The sequence below is a fragment of the Xyrauchen texanus genome, chromosome 32 (genome assembly GCF_025860055.1).
Source record: "Xyrauchen texanus isolate HMW12.3.18 chromosome 32, RBS_HiC_50CHRs, whole genome shotgun sequence".
NCBI lineage: Eukaryota > Metazoa > Chordata > Actinopteri > Cypriniformes > Catostomidae > Xyrauchen > Xyrauchen texanus.
Window position 1 is genome coordinate 18,482,150 of NC_068307.1, and position 18,878 is coordinate 18,501,027.

Sequence of the window (18,878 nt, forward strand, 5' to 3'; positions counted from 1 at the left end):
AATGAAGCAGAGCTGGAACTACAAGCCAGCTTTGACTGCACTGATTGGAGTGTTTATATAGCTGCAGACACACATCCAGATGAGCTAACAGATACTGTGACATTATATATCAGTTTCTGTGATATGTGTATTCCTACCAGGACATGTTTAAAGTTCAACAATGACAAAACATGGTTTACAGCAAAACTCAGGCACCTTTGTCAGGCCAAAGAGGATGCTTATAGAAGTGGGGATAAAATCTTGTACAATCAGGCCAAAAACACTGACAAAGGATATTATGGGGCTTTTCCACTGCATGGTACAACTCTACTTGACTCTGCTCGCTTTTTGGGGGTTTTCCACGGTGGATAGTACCAGGTACCTGGTAATTTTTTTAGTACCACATCAGTCGAGGTTCCAAGTGAGCCGAGCCGATACTAAATGTGACATCAAAACCCTGCAGATCACTGATTGATCAGGGAGAATCGTCACTACCAGCATCACTGGATTTGTGACACAGGATATCAACCCGCTAGTTTTAAAGTTAGCAACAGTGATAACAGTATCATTTGTTCACATGACATTCGAATTGTAAAAAGAAATGGCTGTCCGAAAAACCACACTGTGGTCAATAAACGAGGTGCAGACGTTCCTCTTGTTAGCGATGAACAAAATGACGTGAAACAAAAAAAGTATTTCAGGAAGTGTCTCTTCCCGCACACGGCTATCACCGGAACTACCAACAGTGTAGGGAAAAGTAAAAAAAAAAAAAAAAAAAACTTTAAAGTGACTACAGAACCATCAAGGACCATAACAGCCAGAGTGGTTCAAATATAAGAAAGTGGAAGTGATTCGACCAAATGGACGCAATCTACGGCAAAAACCGGGAGGAAGGGAGAGTGCCCTGGACTCGGCCACGATGGAGGATGGTACGTTTTGTTACGATAACTCTATATTCTGCTTGAAAGCTTCACTTTATTTAGTTGAAAGTCTAATGGAAAGCTTGCTTATAAAACAAAAAGGCCAATTTAACTGTTACATTTATGTAAAATCACCATGCAACTACTGCTTTATTCAGCACAATGAGCTAATAGCTAACAACTAGCAGTCGTGTTATGGTTTATGGTGGTCGCATTTAAGATGATGTCACGGCAGTAGAGGCGGCAGTAAACTGCTGTGGAAAAGAAAGCTTAGAAAAGTAAAGTGAGTAGAGTTATCCAGGTAATCCAGAAACAGAAGACAAGGAAAACATCAGGCCCAGACGGCATTTCACCCGTCTGTTTAAAATCCTGTGCTAACCATCTGGCCCGCATCTTCACACAGATCTTCAACAGGTCACTAGAGCAGTGTAAAGTTCCCTGCTGCTTCAAATGCTCCACCATCACACCCATCCCAAAGAAACCCAAGATCAAAGGAATTAATGACAACAGACCCATCGCTCTGACGTCTGTGGTCATGAAGTAATTTGAGAGACTGGTGTTGGCCCAACTGAAGGACATCACTGGACCTTTTCTGGACCGCATTCAATTTACTTATCGAGCAAACCGGTCTGTGGATGATGCAGTCAACATGCGATTGCATCATATCCTGCAACATCTGGACAGTTCAGGGACATATGCAAGGATCCTTTTTGTGGACAGTTCGGCTTTCAACACTATTAACCCAGATATTCTCCGGACTAAATGAAACCAACTCTCCCACCACCATCTGTCAGAGGACCACCAGCTTTTTGACGGACAGGCAGCAGCTAGTGAGACTGGGGAAATTAACTTCCAGTCTTTTTTGGAAAAGCACTTATATGAACAGCACTGGCGCCTCCCAGGGATGTGTGCTCTCCCCACTACTCTTCTCAGTGTACACCAACAACTGCACTGCCAAGGACCCCCTGGTCTGTTTCTCACATGAGACTTGGAAAATAGTGCATGAGTTGTATGGACCACTTTAATAGTGTTTTCTTTCCATTTTGAAGCTTAAATGCGCTCATACTTGTCAATGTATAGATTAGAGCAGTGTACAATCTCATTTTGTGTTCGATAGAAAAATATGGGTCAGGAATATGAGGGTAAGTAAATTAACTAAATGAATGATGCCTTTCAAAATAGTTTAAGTTTTGCATATTTTAAAATGGTCATTATTGGATTGCTCACATTGCTAATCACGTACTAAGACCGAGATATGACCTTTTCACTTAAGAGATGCAGCCCCCAATCTAGAGAAGAGAGGTCTTAACAGATATACAGGTCCTTCTCAAAAAATTTGCATATTGTGATAAAGTTCATTATTTTCCATAATGTAATGATAAAAATTTAACTTTCATATATTTTAGATTCATTGCACACCAACTGAAATATTTCAGGTCTCAAAAAATTAGCATATTTCATCCGACCAATAAAAGAAGTGTTTTTAATACAAAAAAAGTCAACCTTCAAATAATTATGTTCAGTTATGCACTCAATACTTGGTCGGGAATCCTTTTGCAGAAATGACTGCTTCAATGCGGCGTGGCATGAAGGCAATCAGCCTGTGGCACTGCTGAGGTGTTATGGAGGCCCAGGATGCTTCGATAGCGGCCTTAAGCTCATCCAGAGTGTTGGGTCTTGCGTCTCTCAACTTTCTCTTCACAATATCCCACAGATTCTCTATGGGATTCAGGTCAGGAGAGTTGTCAGGCCAATTGAGCACAGTAATACCATGGTCAGTAAACCATTTACCAGTGGTTTTGGCACTGTGAGCAGGTGCCAGGTCGTGCTGAAAAATGAAATCTTCATCTCCATAAAGCTTTTCAGCAGATGGAAGCATGAAGTGCTCCAAAATCTCCTGATAGCTAGCTGCATTGACCCTGCCCTTGATAAAACACAGTGGACCAACACCAGCAGCTGACATGGCACCCCAGACCATCACTGACTGTGGGTACTTGACACTGGACTTCAGGCATTTTGGCATTTCCTTCTCCCCAGTCTTCCTCCAGACTCTGGCACCTTGATTTCTGAATGACATGCAAAATTTGCTTCCATCCGAAAAAGTACTTTGGACCACTGAGCAACAGTCCAGTGCTGCTTCTCTGTAGCCCAGGTCAGGCGCTTCTGCCGCTGTTTCTGGTGCCTGTGCACGGTGGCTCTGGATGTTTCTACTCCAGACTCAGTCCACTGCTTCCGCGAGGTCCCCAAGGTCTGGAATCGGTCCTTCTCCACAATCTTCCTCAGGGTCCGGTCACCTCTTCTCGTTGTGCAGCGTTTTTGCCACACTTTTTCCTTCCCACTGACTTCCCACTGAGGTGCCTTGATAAAGCACTCTGGGAACAGCCTATTTGTTCAGAAATTTCTTTCTGTGTCTTACCCTCTTGCTTGAGGGTGTCAATGATGGCCTTCTGGACAGCAGTCAGGTCGGCAGTCTTACCCATGATTGCGGTTTTGAGTAATGAAACAGGCTGGGAGTTTTAAAAGCCTCAGGAATCTTTTGCAGGTGTTTAGAGTTAATTAGTTGATTCAGATGATTAGGTTAATAGCTCGTTTAGAGACCCTTTTCATGATATGCTAATTTTTGGAGATAGGAATTTTGGGTTTTCATGAGCTGTATGCCAAAATCATCAGTATTAAAACAATAAAAGACCTGAAATATTTCAGTTGGTGTGCAATGAATCTAAAATATATGAAAGTTTAATTTTTATCATTACATTATGGAAAATAATGAACTTTATCACAATATGCTAATATTTTGAGAAGGACCTGTATTCTGTTTCTGATTCAGCACCACCTGAAATCATTAATCATATCTGCAATTCTCTGCGTTGCTATGTTACATTCCTTATCTTTGAAAGTGTCCACTTCACATTTGAATATTCAAATGATTTTGATTAAAATGTTCTGTATTAAAATCTCATTAGTTTGACATGAAATACACAAACATAAGCATCTTTTGTTGTGAGACTTCATTTTTACCTTGCATTCAGGACTTAAATATCACGCAGGGGTGGAAACGTGAGCCTTCTTGGCAGATGCAGGCCATGGGGAAAGAGCAGCAGGCAAGATCTTAAAAGGAAGGTGTGGCTGTTCTACAGGTCTGACTAACAGTCGCAAATTCCCTTTAAATCCAGTCTGCTGGGAAGTTAGGCCTGTTCATTGGCTGGATGAATGACAAGCTCCACTGGAGACAAGCTTGACATTTTAAGCACAAATAGTGACCTCAATGCAAAGTGAGTCACCTGTTTTGCATGTGTCATTCAAACTGAATATCACATTATTATAATATATCTTCTGTAATAAGATCTAAAAATTCAGTCTGCACCCTGTCCTGATGAGACATATGTCCTCTTTTGGTGTTCCTTCCAGTCCTCTGAACAATGTAGCAGTTTCGACCATTTAAAATAACAAACGAAGCAGGTGCACAGGATAACGCTGCTTTTGAATATGATGACATTCATTGTGTGCATTCTTCTATGAAATAAATTCATACTCACATTCACAATGGCCTCTTTGGTCTGTGACATGTCTGATATAACTCCATCTGTGATGATGAGCAGGATAAAATACTGCGAGCCATCCTGGACAGCAGCTGCATAGCTTCAGAGAGAAGAATAAAACAAAAATAGAGTAAACTGTCAACAATAACAATACACACATTGGCCCCAGAAACTGTGACACTTACAGGAATAGTTTACCCAAATATGACAATTCTCTCATCATTTTCTCACCTTCATGACATCCCAGAAGTGTATGACTTTCTTTCTTCTGCTGAACACAAATTAAGATTTTATGAAGAATATTTCAGCTCTGTAGGTCCTCACAATCCAAGTGAATGGTACCAAAATGTTGAAGCTCCAAAAATCACATAAAAGCCACACATAAGTAATCAGTATGGCTCCAGTCATTAAATCCATATCTTCAGAAGCAATTTGATAAGTGTGGGTGAGAAACAGATTAATATTTATGTCCTTTTTATTATCAATCTCCACTTTCACATTCTTCTACTTTTGTTTTGGTGATTCACATTATTCGTGCATATTGCCACTTACTTGGCAGGGAGGAGAATTTATTCTAAAAAAGACTAAATTTATCTGTTTCTCACCCACACCTATCATATCAATTCTGAAGATATAGATTTAACACCTGCAGTCTTCTGGATTACGTTCATACTGCCTTCAAGTGTTTTTTGGAGCTTCACATTTTTGGTACCCATTCACTTACATTGTGAGGACCTACAGAGCTGAAATATTCTTCTAAAAATCGCTGTTTTTGTTAAGCAGAAATAAGAAAGTCATACACATCTGGGATGGCATGAGGGTGATTAAATGATGATATAATAAAAATGTTTGGGTGAACCATACCTTTAATTTTCAAAAACTTTTTGAGGTCACTGTATATCTACTGCAGTTATTTATTTTTTCTATGCATTATGTATTGCTACATAATCTAATATTGAGATATTTGCTTTTTCAAATCTCACAAACCCATTCTATCATGTTAATACAACCCATGTTCTCCTTTGTTTGTTTAAATAATTCTCTGCCTCTGACAGCTCTGTGCAAGAACCCAAGGAGCTGTATCTTGCTTCAATTTAAATTCAAATCTATCGAGATGGCATTTTTAATTACCACAGTGGATGCAGTGTAATTAGATGGAAAATGATTTGGCTGTAAGATAAGAAGGAGGGGGTGGAGATGTCTTCGACATTTACTTTGTCTCTTTCCTTTTCTGGAAACACCCTCGATCCTTTCAAACGACAATTAAAAATAGCTGTAGTCAGTCTTGAGTCAATCTGTTATGACACCCATGTTGTGAGCTTTACAATGGGATAACAAGCTTGTTTCGTGTCAGCAGTGCATGTAAGCAACTTACTTTGTGTCCATTTTTGGGCTCACAGAGGCAGCTTATGGTTTCAAGCTTAGAGTTGTGCTTTGATTGACAGATAAAAGTTGTTTTTGATAGAACAACAATTTGAAGGCAATGAATAAATCTCAAACATTTTCAAGCAAATGCGTTTTATACACAAATTGCTCAGCCAAACAATAATTAAGATGCCAGCCTTATTCTGATTCAGAACATGTCTGCTGTTCATATGCACAACTATATCAAAAATCTAAACAAAAGATACATTTCACTATTCATGCAGAAAATGACATTTACATTGCATTCCATAAAATCTTGGTGATCTATCATTTGTGTGCAAAATGTAAATATGCTGACATTTTACATGGAAACAAAAACAAGAGAAAATCACTTTCAATTGCAATTTAATTGAGTAAATTAGAAAAAAAGAACGTCAATTTCAGCAGCATTTATGCTGCACTGTAATTGATAAGCCTAATATTGAAGATTTCAAACAAAAAATGTGTTAGGTAGATAAGAAATATAATAATAGGTTAAATTTTGCCAAATCGTCCATTGAAAACCCCATATAATTTACCACTAATCTGTGTATGTGTAAAACAAGACAATTTTGTTTTCTGTGCAATAAGCTACTTCAAAATATATCACTTGGAGTGGTAGTGGTGTTTATAAAACATGCAGCAAAACAATGATAGCTTGCTTTTATTAATGAAAAAAAAAAATGTGTTCCATGTACAGAGTGACAATACAAGCCAATTTCAAAACCATGTCTGAATTTTAAAAACTCACTGTATGTTAAAAACCTACCTGGCCACGTGATTTACGACAGGGGCAAAGTTGGTGGGCCCATACAGCTGGACGGTCTTTAGACTCTGATGGTACGCCTCCAATATCCCCTCAATTCCATTACAGTAGGGGTTTTCAATGTTGCCGTTCTAAAGGACAGGAATCAATGGTTACGTATGTGTCTCCATTTAAGCAAACAGCAGTTCAATGGAGAGACAATGTTGAGGAGAGGAAAAATGGATTATGTCAATCGATATGACAGTAGGCATTGCCAATTAAAGTCATGCCCCTTGCAGTCTGGTCTCAGCATCATTGAACTGCTTCCAGAGCACCAATGACTAGCAAAAGAGTAACCAATTGAGTTTTTAGAAACTGGTGTGTTTCCAATCTATCTGTAAAATAATTTCCATCAAGGCATGTGGAGGTCCTTATGTTGTCACAAACTACTCTGCAGAATGTGGACACCCAAACATCATACCCATTTGTACTTGATGAACATTTAATTAAAAAATACATGGGTATTAGTAGGGAGTTGGTCCTCCCTTTGCTGCTATAACAGCTTCCACAAAAATGTTGAAACATGGCTGAAGGGATTTGCTCCCATTAAGACACAAGAGGTCAGGAGGTCAGACACTGATGTTGGATGATGAGGCCTGACTCGCAGTCAATGTTCCAATTTATTCAAATGTATTCCGTGGGGGTTCAGGTTGGGCTTTATCTGGGCCAGTAAACCATTTTTTTATGGAGCTCACTTTGTGGTGGAACAGAAAAGGCAAGCCCTATCTTACTATATATGTTTGTCTAAGGAGATTACATGGCTATTTGCTTGATTTTATGCACTTGTTAGTAACAGGTGTAGGTGAAATAACCAAACGTGTAGTGTATGTTAAACTATACATTAACGCATGAGACTAATTCAATTCTTAATCGCAATTAATGCATTTACCATTTATACAGCATAAACAATGGTTGGGAGGGCAGAACGTTTGTAATGTGTCCACCCAGAGTCAATATACTAATGCATATTTTACAACACACACACACAACAGCATTTCCCTGTCAGTGATACAATTATGAAGGATGCTATTTGATGTACAAAATAAGCCCAGATGGGACTTAAATAAATGATGACATAGGATGTGATATAAATTAAGTATTTCTCAGCCTATATAAGGCACATTTTTATGACCACAGAAGCAAGTCAAGTTTGAACTATCACCAAAATGCAGAATGAGACATTTTTGTTTGCAAGTGCTTTCATGTGGAGTTCAAAGTGATGCTTGGCGCTGGCGTTGACGCCCTGACACGAATCAAGAATGTAGCTTTTCGATTGCTGAGAAAAGCAGGATAGCCACAGTCTACTGGCAGATTAAAATTATGGAGGATGAGATTTTAAGAGATTTAATGCCAATTGCAATGAATATGCCACCTATGAGGAGATTAGTTCTTTTAATTGGTCAAACTGCAACTTAGACTTTAGTAAATATGTTATTTGAACTGGTGCTATTTCAGTGCATTTCTATCTTTATACAGTGGAAGATTTTGTTTGGAAAATGTTGATAAAGAATTATATTGTTACATATTGTTTTGTTTTCTTTCCTGAGATGGAAATAAATGCATTTTGTCAGGAAAAGAAGTATAAATGGTGTCAAATTTCAGCATTTTCTAAATGTGCGATTAATTGCGACTAACAAAAAAATGATGCGATTAATCATGATTAAAAGAATATAATATCAACTGACAGTACTAGTATACACCTGTACATATTTACAACTAAGAGAGAGATAACAGAAGGGCATTGAGACTCTTGCATCAACAAGCCTGTTTGGACTAATAACCAGAGATTTTCAATGAAGTTCAGGACAATATTAAGCTAAAAATCAGCTCACTCACTAGGGGAAACTCATGAGATACACGTCCATCAGGGGGCAGTTTGGCTCCAAAGCCCAGCGCTGGGAACATCTTGTCACTGTCATAGTCCTGGATAATTTCCCCCACCGCCTTCAGTGCCAGTGCATAGGCGTTCATCTGGTAGGGGTTCATGTAATGGAGTGATGTGGACTGGGATGGGTTACCTGGAAATTAAACAGAAAACCTGGATAACTCATTTAAAACACAAATCCTCCACCAGCATATGTTGTGTTTAAATGCTGGTCCACTGCATGGGATGCTGTATACTGGTGTCCCAACCAAGCGTCTTGAAGGTTTGGACAAAAATGTCAATTTAGTCAGCATTTACCCACCCAACCTCATGTTTTTGCAAACCTGTATGACTTCTTTCTTCCTTGAAACACTAAAAGATAAATTCTGTAGAATGTGCTGGTTGCCCCTTTTCAACAACAATAAATGGAGAGGAAGCTTTTAAGCTTAGAAATTATGCAATGGCACCATTAAATTGTCATAAAAGTGGTGTACCATTTCAGAAGCCATATGACTGATATTTAAGTTGTTACTCACCAAAAGCTTTTTTTAGCCAACTTTGGTCACACGTTACATTATTACCAACATTGTTCAACATTGGTGTTTCCCGAAACCGCAGTTCCAACGAACATTCGGAAACTACATTGCAAAGTTGTGTGGTTGTACTCTCCACCTGTGGTTAGAAGCATAATTCCTTGTTAGTTTGCTGTGTGGACATCATTTGACTTCTGAGGTATGTTTAAATAAGCTATTTTAATTTGATATCATGCAGAAGTTATTACTACTCCCCCTGCGTTACATCATTAACAACAGATCTTTACTGTTGAACCAACGTGGTTTGAATGACATATGTGCAAAATAGTTACTACAGTTTTGGGAAGCAATCGTGACTAGCTAGCTCATTTCTCCTATGATGCATCATACTATGGTGTTTAAGCAGTGAGTTATGTAGTTCTATGTGAAACACACCCCTGATCATCAAGTTCAACTCAATAACTCATCAACTTAATTTGGTAAATACTAAGTTGTTTGTGAGCATGCAAGTTTAGTGTCCTAATGTGGCACTGTCACAAACACATTGAGTCAATGATGGCTGAGATTATTGTATGGCTTCTGAATGGCTTCTGCAAATATAGTCATATAGACTACTTCTATTTCACTTTAATGACCACTTTTGCTTAATTGTTTGAACTTGAAAGCATCATTCCCCATTTTTTGCAATTTCATGAGTGACAAGCACAGTTTTCAGAATTTCTCCTTTTGTTTTCCACAGAAAAAAGGACATCATACAGGTATGAATTAAATAAGGGTGGGTAAATGATGACAGAATATAGCTTTTTGGGTGAACTGGGCTATTCCTTTAACAAGCAAGACTTCACTGGTCAACAACCTTCTTCAGTTAAGTAAACATTTAGGCTTTGATAGTCCACCAGCTAGACCAGCACCAAACCAGCGTTAACAAACATGGTCCGGCTAGAAAATTAATATTGGCTTAAGCGGGGCATGCATTAAAAATTTAAATCCATCAGATTGTGGGATGGCTTTAAAACAGGAGGTTTCGTTTCATGTGTGTGAAAATATTCATCATATTCTTAATTGTCAAATTGTGGTCTCCACAGCTTGCAAAGTAGCAGCCAATACTTAAAAAGCACAAAAGAGATCTCTAAGGCTGTTGTCAAGCTGTTGTTCAGGGCTTATGACAGTAAGGATCCAAACAGTCTTTGAACGATGGTTGCATTATTGCTAAACTATTAGTCTTGCACAGCCTTCTATTTCCATCCACTCGCTACGGCATTCTGAACAAATCTTGTTAATTTACTGAATAATTAAATGATGTTGGCAAGATCAGTAATAATTTGAAGTTGCAGCAAGAGCAGGGTTGAAAATGACAGGGAGTTCCATTCACAAGCGGTTGGAGTAGCTAAGTCATTAGGAATGTTTAATGGAACTAGAACACCTCACAGCATGGCTTGGACCCCTACACAGTTCCCCATTCAGCCCGACAGCACAGGGGGCTGCCCATTGACAGCTAACAGAGATGCGTTGAGCAACATAATCATTGGCCTCGAGCAGTCAAGTCTAGCTTTCAGAGACAGGTGATTTTGTTTGAATTCCCCAACCTTTTAAGAGGTCACTTCTATCCACTTAATTACTTACCGTTAGAGGCGGTGAAATCAATGGCCACAGTGAAATTGATCTGGGTTCTAGGAAAGGAGGCAGAAATGAGAAAACAAAAGAGTAAGCAAAAAGCAGTCTCAGCAGTGATTTTGTAGCCTCAAAGGAGACAGGAACACATGTCTGTGTGTATCCATTTGAAAACAAAAGCACGCACACCGCTGGTAGATTTTGTAACTGCACTATTGCACCAGGGAAAAGGTATCCCCCCTCTTCATTGCAGGCTATTGAAATATTGGCATGTGTTCTGTAGGTTTTTTGCAACTTATAAATGGCAAATATGTCATTATATATTGTAGATGTTTTGGCAATGACTGATTTTTTTTTTTCTTTTGCATTTTTTTATGGAGAGTATCATGCAGGGCCTCTTCTTCTAAGGGTGTATGTGCCAGCAAAGCAACTGCCATTGAGATGAATGGAAATGCTAACAGACAGCTCTCTTCAGGTATTATAGACTTCTTTGACACAGACACACCATACACACATGGACAAATACAAACACTAAATAATTGCTGACGTGTGTAGTTGATCCCAGCTGCACAGTCTAATTAGTAACAAATAAGAAGAATTACTTTACAAGTATATTGCACTCAATAAGCAGGCTAATGTGGTCTCCGTGGGTCCGGCTACATCCCTATCATAAGGACATCCTTCCACAGCCTTTCCCGATGGCCATAAAACTACTGTGTACAGTATGTTAGCTCTGCCTGCTAAATTATTCCCAATGGCCCCATAAAGGATGACACATTTTCTTGTAGAAATGTTTATAACCTAATAAATAGGTCATAGCAGCATACATTACTGGTTGACAGGACAAAAGCAATTATTGTCAAACTTGTTATATTAAAGTACCCTGAATAACTACACCACAAAATTAGCATAAAACCCATTCTCGGGCAAACTTCATTGGACAGATACAGTACACTCAATGCCAAGTAATTAAGATGATGGACCACTTAAAAAGGAATAATAGTATAATTTTCTAAATTAAAAAAATGTGTGCCACGGACAGCAATCTAGCATCAGCATAGAGCATCCAAACCCTCCAAAAAGAAAATAAAAGACAATGCTCCATTAAAAATTCAGTGCAAGATAGAAAGACTAAAATAAAATAAATAAAAATGGATAAAATGTTAATGAAAAGGAGAGAAAATGTAATTAACTTACATCTGTAGCCCAGAGCAAAATTATCCTCTTTATTAATTCATTAAAATAATTTTTTCTCAGATTACATTATTTATTCATCAAAAAACAATTCCCTTATTTTGGAAATCTAGGTGATTGAGGGAGTGTCACATGACCAGATTAGAGAATATGACCTTCTAGACCAAAACTGAGAAACACACTATTTATCTATGATTAACACTGTTTTTAATCATTTATGAGGAGCAAAATGAAACAGACATTTTCATTTTGAATTTCTCATTTCATAAACATGCCATTCCAAATTGTAGGAAATTAAAACCTACTGGAGCAAATCATGCATCCGCAGTTTATTGCTGTTGCTGTGGTGCCAGTTTCAGCCTCTGGCACAGGGGCATTTTCCATGGCCCAGAAATGTAATAGACTGTGAGAAGGATCCCCTACTTTAGGGGTTAGTGCACTACACCAGAGGTCTACTGGGATGGAGTAAACAGAAGGACAAAAATTGATTTTTGGAGACAAGCATGTCACTATGTGTCGCCCTTTCATTTATCAGGTGAAGTGCAGAGGATGCCTGCAGTGCTGAGGGAGGTAGGGATGCCCTCCATAGAGACAGAAAATCCACCTGCATGTTGCAGAATGGGCTGGACAGTACTGATAATTCTGGAAAGACTTTTACATAAGTGTAAGGGCTAGGACTTATAGCTAGAAACAAATATTTATCTAGTTATTTATCAGCCTTTTGATAAATATCTAAATATTGAAGTTTTACTCATAAAAAAAAGTGATTTTTTTTTTTCTCTCAATTAAATTAATTACGTGATCAAATTTTATGTTGCAACTGTAAATTGTATGTTGCAATACTGTGAGCTTAGCCTACTATTACTGTAGCTCATCTGATACAATGGCCTTCACAACTGATAATGCTGGAAGTACTGCTAAAAAGATCAGCATAACCAACATGCAATTCCATGATAGTGTTGGCTGGTTTAAGCTGGTTTGTGCTGTTGTGGTGCTGGTTAGTGGACCAACATAGCCATGGTTTTCAAAAGCAAAATCTAGCTGGTTGACCAGCATGGTCTTTCTGATAATGTTGGTTATGATGGTTTAAAAGCCTGGCGCAGACACCTTACACCAGCATCCCATTCTGGGGGATAAGCATACAAAACACAACATGTGACCAGCAAATCAGTTGGGAGGACTATTGGATCCATGTCTTTTTGTAGCCTGATACATCACAAACCATTATGCATTAAAAATAATAATTGCTTCCAAATGCGGTTGCATACATATTGCACCAGCACCACAATATTGCATGTTGAACATTTACTTTTCTTTTGCTCACTCTCTCTCACACACACACTCAATAGACTCTCACCCAGGCCAGCACAATCTCATTCAAGTTAATAGAAATGTCAAAAGTGGTCCTGTGTGGGATGCACAGGCTGGCTGGAAACTCCGAGCACATTATAACAGGTTATCTGCCACAAGCACATCCATGCAGGTAAAGGTCACCACTTAATCAGAACACACTCACTGCAACAAAGGTGAAGCTCCACATTGCAAGTATTAGTTATACTGGCCAGGACCCCTCAAAAGCCCCAATTATCTGTTTTTATCCCTTTTTGCTTGGCTGCTTCACATGTGATTTAGGTCATAATCGATTTCTACGTATGAGTCAACACAATGCTGTCTGCCTTCTGATTGGCTATGATTTGATTGACTTTCTGCACAGAGGATCTAATATCAAACCAAACCAGAGCAGCTCAACTCTGATGTTCTCTACATCTCTCTGTCTTTTACCCATGATTTCTATTTATGTTCCATACCCAGTCACTTAGAGAGTATTATTTGTCAATAATGCAGAGGGCAAACTGGACCTGGGTAGCTTAGCGAGTATTGACGCTGACTACCACCCCTGGAGTCACGAGTTAGAATCCAGGGTGTGCTGAGTGACTACAGCCAGGTCTCCTAAGCAAACAAATTGGACTGGTTGCTAGGGAGGGTAGTCACAAGGGGTAATCTCCTCATGGTGATGATTAGTGCTTTTCGCTCTCAATGGGGCGCATGGTAAGTTGTGCGTGGATCGCGTAGAGTACCATGAGCCTCCACATGCGGTGTCTCCGCAGTGTCATGCACAATGAGCCACATTATAAGATGCATGGATTGACAGTCTCAGGAGAGGAGGCAACTGCCTTCCTTATTGAGGTGAGTAACCGTGCCACCACGAGGACCTAAGTAGTGGGAATTGGGCATTCCAAATTGGGAGAAAAGGGGATAAAAAATTAAATTAAAAAAATAAATTCAGAGGGCACCTCTTCCTAAGTGGCAATTTCTGGTTTTCATTTAGATAAGAGCTTGATCAATTTATGGTCTGTCAGAACACTAAACAAGCTCACTCATCTCTTAAAATGTTGCAGCTTCATGAATACTCATGCACACACAAACCCTCTTGCTTTCTCCAAATTTCATTGTATTTAAGCATAAACCTGTGGGTGATCCCCTGATGTTTACACAACCCACTGGCGGTACAACCTCTTTCACTATCAACTGAAAGGGATTCACCAAAATGTCACTTTGCATTAGGCTCAAAACTTCTGCCTCACTCTCTTTCCCAGATTTTTTTTAAGCATTTCACTAAATTTTTCTACCCCAGTGGCCTTTATTATAACCACATTAGAAAATGTTTTGTTTAGTCTATGTCTATAGACCCTAAATTTAGTGTGCAGTCCTTCCATCCTTCGAACAATAAGATGGCCACATTTACACATCCCTGCACACTTTAGTGTGGACTACTATCATAATTTAAAACTCTTGCATGTACAATATTTCCCTCTAAAAAGCAAGTGTGAATTGAGAGAAAGATAAAAAGAGCAGTATGAACTGTGTGTCAGTCCAAATGGATGGTTTAATGGTATGATTCTGAAGAAAATGTTAGTAATAGCACAGATTTTAGAATAAATCCCTAACCCCAAGTATAAGCAATAATAATAGTTATGTTTTCTCTAGCACTACAATTAAGTGCTTGTGTATAGCTTTTAAAAATATACCGTTTATGACGAAACAGCAGATATGCTGCCATTAGTCTAGGCTTGCTGTGGTGAATGATAACATGGGTATTGCTTAGAAAAAACAAACAATTTCAAACATATGTGACGAAAGTGTGACATTCGGTCAAACAGCTTTGGAGAGCTTCTAGCAGACTGATGCAAAGAAATCACTTAGTCCTTTCTGCAAATTGTCAGACAGTTTAAGAAAACATCCAATCACTGCACACTCCCATATAGCATGTGGTGACAGTCATTCTATGTGTTCTACTGCATCCTACACAATACAAAACCTGTAAGATTAAGGATTCCTTAAGTGAATTTGGCGTGCACATAACAGTGTGTGCAATTCATTCTTAGTGAATTACCCCCCAAAATGTGGGCACGCATTATAATATTAATCTGTATGTTCTTTACAGACTCCTATGGCTGATTTAAATAAATTTTATTGCAATTTTTTACACTAAGTATGCACACTCTCGTAAGGAATCATCACTACCAATATTTTTTAGTACACCATGAAAACGTTGCTCTGGGAACATTCTAACCTTGTATGGGAGGATCCCATAAATCATTTGGTTGTTCTCGGATCTTCTTTTGGAGGTAGTATTGCTTCTCTTTGGATCTCGCAGTGGTTTGTCATCTGATTTTGGTATATTTTTCATGCAAAATTTAAAGAATTATATTTTCTATTCGAGACTTTACATTATCAGCCTGTTACCTTTAATATATGACTGTTGTGGAAAGGTATTTTCATAGGTTTCTTGTTTGCCTTTTATTTTGAAGTCATGCCCTTGTTTTCTGTTTCCCAGGTGTGTCTTGGGTGTTTCTCATTTCTGAAAATGTGCATCCTCATTTTCTTTCATTGTTTCCTAACTCCTCTATCTTAGGAAACGAGTAAAGGATGCAAGGAAAGAAAATGAGGACAGAGGAATCAAAGCAAGACAGATTTGTAAAATGGAATGTGTTGCTCACTCATGCGCAATCTTAAAGCGCCATCTCTGTGCAGCTGCATAACCTTGGAGTGCTTGCCGTTATGTTGTTGAATCTTTATTGATTGACATTTTCATAATAAAACCTAATACTTTAAGATGCACTGTTAAAGTATGTGAAATGTATGGTTTATTTAAACTGCAAATGTGAAACATGCATAAAAACTGTTGTGCCGGATGTAAAGGGAGAATTGATGTGTGCGTCACAACAAAAAAGTCTTCCACATCGGATGCTCCTGTGCTTCCTCGCTCAAGACTTGACTGAATCTTTATGCCATCATGTCTTTGTCAGTTCTTGTCTTTGAGAGGCTGTAGTGTTTCTTGAGTTTGATTAAAATTTCAATAAAATGCTGCACTCATCTTGCTTCTCAGGTCTTTATCCTGAATCATTACAGGAGAACTTACCAAGTTATGGATCTAGCATCCATGAAAGTCCTGTCTCTCCAGCAGGAAACTGACTCCATTAAGGAGTATGTTAAGATGCTTTGTGCCTTAGCTCAAGGGCTAGATTGGGATTATATAGCCCTGAAAAACAATTTTCCATTTGGTCTAAATGAGCTGATTAAATCATGTGATCATCAAATGTGAACTCTCTTTGGTGGACTACGTTGATTATGCTTTGAAGCTTAGCTTCTCCTTCTACACAATTGGTTACAGCCAAGCATTGAAACAAGTGTTCAATTTGTATGAAAAAGTAGAGTTTAGGGAAAATACAAACATTTAAAATCTTTAGTTAATTATTTAAATACAAATATTTAAATTTAGGTAAGTTTCTGTGTAACTCTAGTGGTAGAGCATGACGCTTGTAGTGCCAAGGTCATGAATTCAAGTCCCAAGAAGTACACAGAATGTACCTTAAATGAACTGTAAATCATGTGAATGCATCAGAAAATTTAATTCTTTCCTCTAAGGTTTTATTTAAATTGAAATGTTCAAATACACAAAGAGTTAGGTTAAAGAGGACCTATTATGCAAAATTCACTTTTACATGGTGTCTGTACATAAATGTGAGTCAGCAGTGTGTGTACACAACCACCCTACAATGATAAAAGTCCACACGCTTTCTTATATTTCTATTAATCAAAAACAGTGTGTCAAAATGAATGGTTTTCATTTCTGCTCTAACGTGATGTCACGTTAGGCCTCGCCCACAACTGGTGACAGACTCCACATTATTATCATAGATTCTCCCGAGTGATCTACACACAGTCCACAATTTTTTTGCCACGCTAGAACAGATACAGTGAGAAGAATAATGTCTCAGCTTCGTAAGCATCATAAGTGTTCTGTTGGAGGCTGTAAACGTTAACATGAGAGTCTTCATGTACTCCCGGCATCAGTGCCACTGAAGACGCAGTGGACAAGTTTAGTTTTGGAAATGTGCCCCAAAACATACAAAAATGTGTGTATGTTTGTGCAAATCATTTTGCACCAGACTGCTTTGTGAATGAGTGTCAATATAAAGCAGGATTTCCTATAAATGTGATTCTCAAGCATGAATCAGTACAAACTGTTCATGGTCCAGCTTTATATCCTGAAGATGTAAGTATCGCACTTTATATTTTGTGAATGTTTGCAAATCGCCTTTCCGACTGTGCTTGTTAGCTGATTCCAAGGCTAATGCTGCTAAAGTTACCATTGTCTCTGATTGTATTCACGGAGACCAGAGCTATGTCGTGGAGCAGCAGATCATTTGCATTTAAAGAGACACACGAAAACAGCGTGTTTTTGATTACACCCAAAAAGAGGCATTTACAACATGGCATAATAAATGATCCGTGGGGTATTTTGAGCTGAAACTTCAAGGACACATTCTGAGGACACCTGAGACTTATATTACATCTTATAAAAAGGGGCATAATAGGTATCTTTTAAGTTTAGGGGTAAAGTTTATTAAAATGTGCATTCATTTATTTAAAATTCACAATAATTATCTATTTTGAGATATACGTTATTCTGCTTTTTAACCGTATTCATGTAAAGCCTAATCTCTTTTGGAGAAAAGAACTTGATTTTGGCACCACTCAGTGGACATTTTATCTGGAAACTGAATCAATGCATACAGCACTGCATGTTTTAACGCTTTGGCAAATATATAGCTATAGTCATGTTTTTGTGAAGCGATCAGGTTGTCTTTTTAAATAATGAATGATAACAGCAAGAAATTCACATGTATTTATAGAATATAGATGTGACACATCCTGCTGTTAATCTCCCAACTCCCTACTTACCCTCCTTTGATGTAATCGAGGAAAGTCGACTCTGATTCCACTGAGAATGACAGCAGTGTCACCTGCATCAAAAAGAGATCAAAAGAGACAAATTGTTTTCTACAAAGCAAAAATACAATAATATGAGCATATTCTTATGCCACATGATGTTGCATGTCATAACTGTTGTAACGTTCCTAGTTTCTGTTGATATGAATGAGGCAGTGAATGATGCGGGTGTTGGACCCTCAGGGAGGAAATATTCTCAGGGTGGGCTCGTAATACAGAGCAATAAGGAGACTTTGGCACAGTCATCAATCAAAGTAAAATGCTCATATCATATTATCTCTGCTGTGCAACAAATTCCTGCTTTCATATTCACTTCCATTTTCTCTGTCTACCCACACTCCCTCTCTCTTACACACACACATACAAATAAAGGTTTGGTTTAATGTGTGCCTTCCTGAATTATTTATATATTTTTTTTCATTTAAACGTCAATCCCACTATTTGTTGACTACAAAGAGATGCCATACAAGCGCTTCAACTCTATGTTTTATATGGACCTGTCAAAGGAAAACAGTGTCTTTGTGCCTCAAAAAAGAAAAGCTTGCTCTTGTGTTTTTAATACTTGTTTTAATTAGCAGGGGTGTAAAAAGAGGTACAAATTAAAGCAGGAAGACCGTTGAAATCTACTGTGCATGTCTTTGCTTTTCACGTCACATAATTAAACACAAGAAACCACTGTAATTAAAGGTTCTGCATGTGTTTGAACACGTTCACATTCGTAAAACTTGTAAG

General features: G+C 38.3%; 1 protein-coding gene across 6 annotated transcripts in view; it reads right to left on the reverse strand.

Annotated features, from left to right (window-relative positions):
• The window catches only part of LOC127626165 (copine-5-like), a 193,592-nt gene that overhangs the window by 11,792 nt on the left and 162,922 nt on the right, over positions 1 to 18,878 (reverse strand). For all 6 annotated transcript variants that reach the window (XM_052101754.1, XM_052101757.1, XM_052101756.1 and 3 more), the window contains 5 exons: positions 18,099 to 18,160; positions 10,668 to 10,714; positions 8,484 to 8,665; positions 6,612 to 6,739; positions 4,436 to 4,538 (listed from right to left, as the gene is read on the reverse strand). In XM_052101754.1, the coding sequence (XP_051957714.1) occupies positions 4,436 to 4,538; positions 6,612 to 6,739; positions 8,484 to 8,665; positions 10,668 to 10,714; positions 18,099 to 18,160 (522 nt within the window). The remainder of the gene's footprint in view (positions 1 to 4,435; positions 4,539 to 6,611; positions 6,740 to 8,483; positions 8,666 to 10,667; positions 10,715 to 18,098; positions 18,161 to 18,878) is intronic.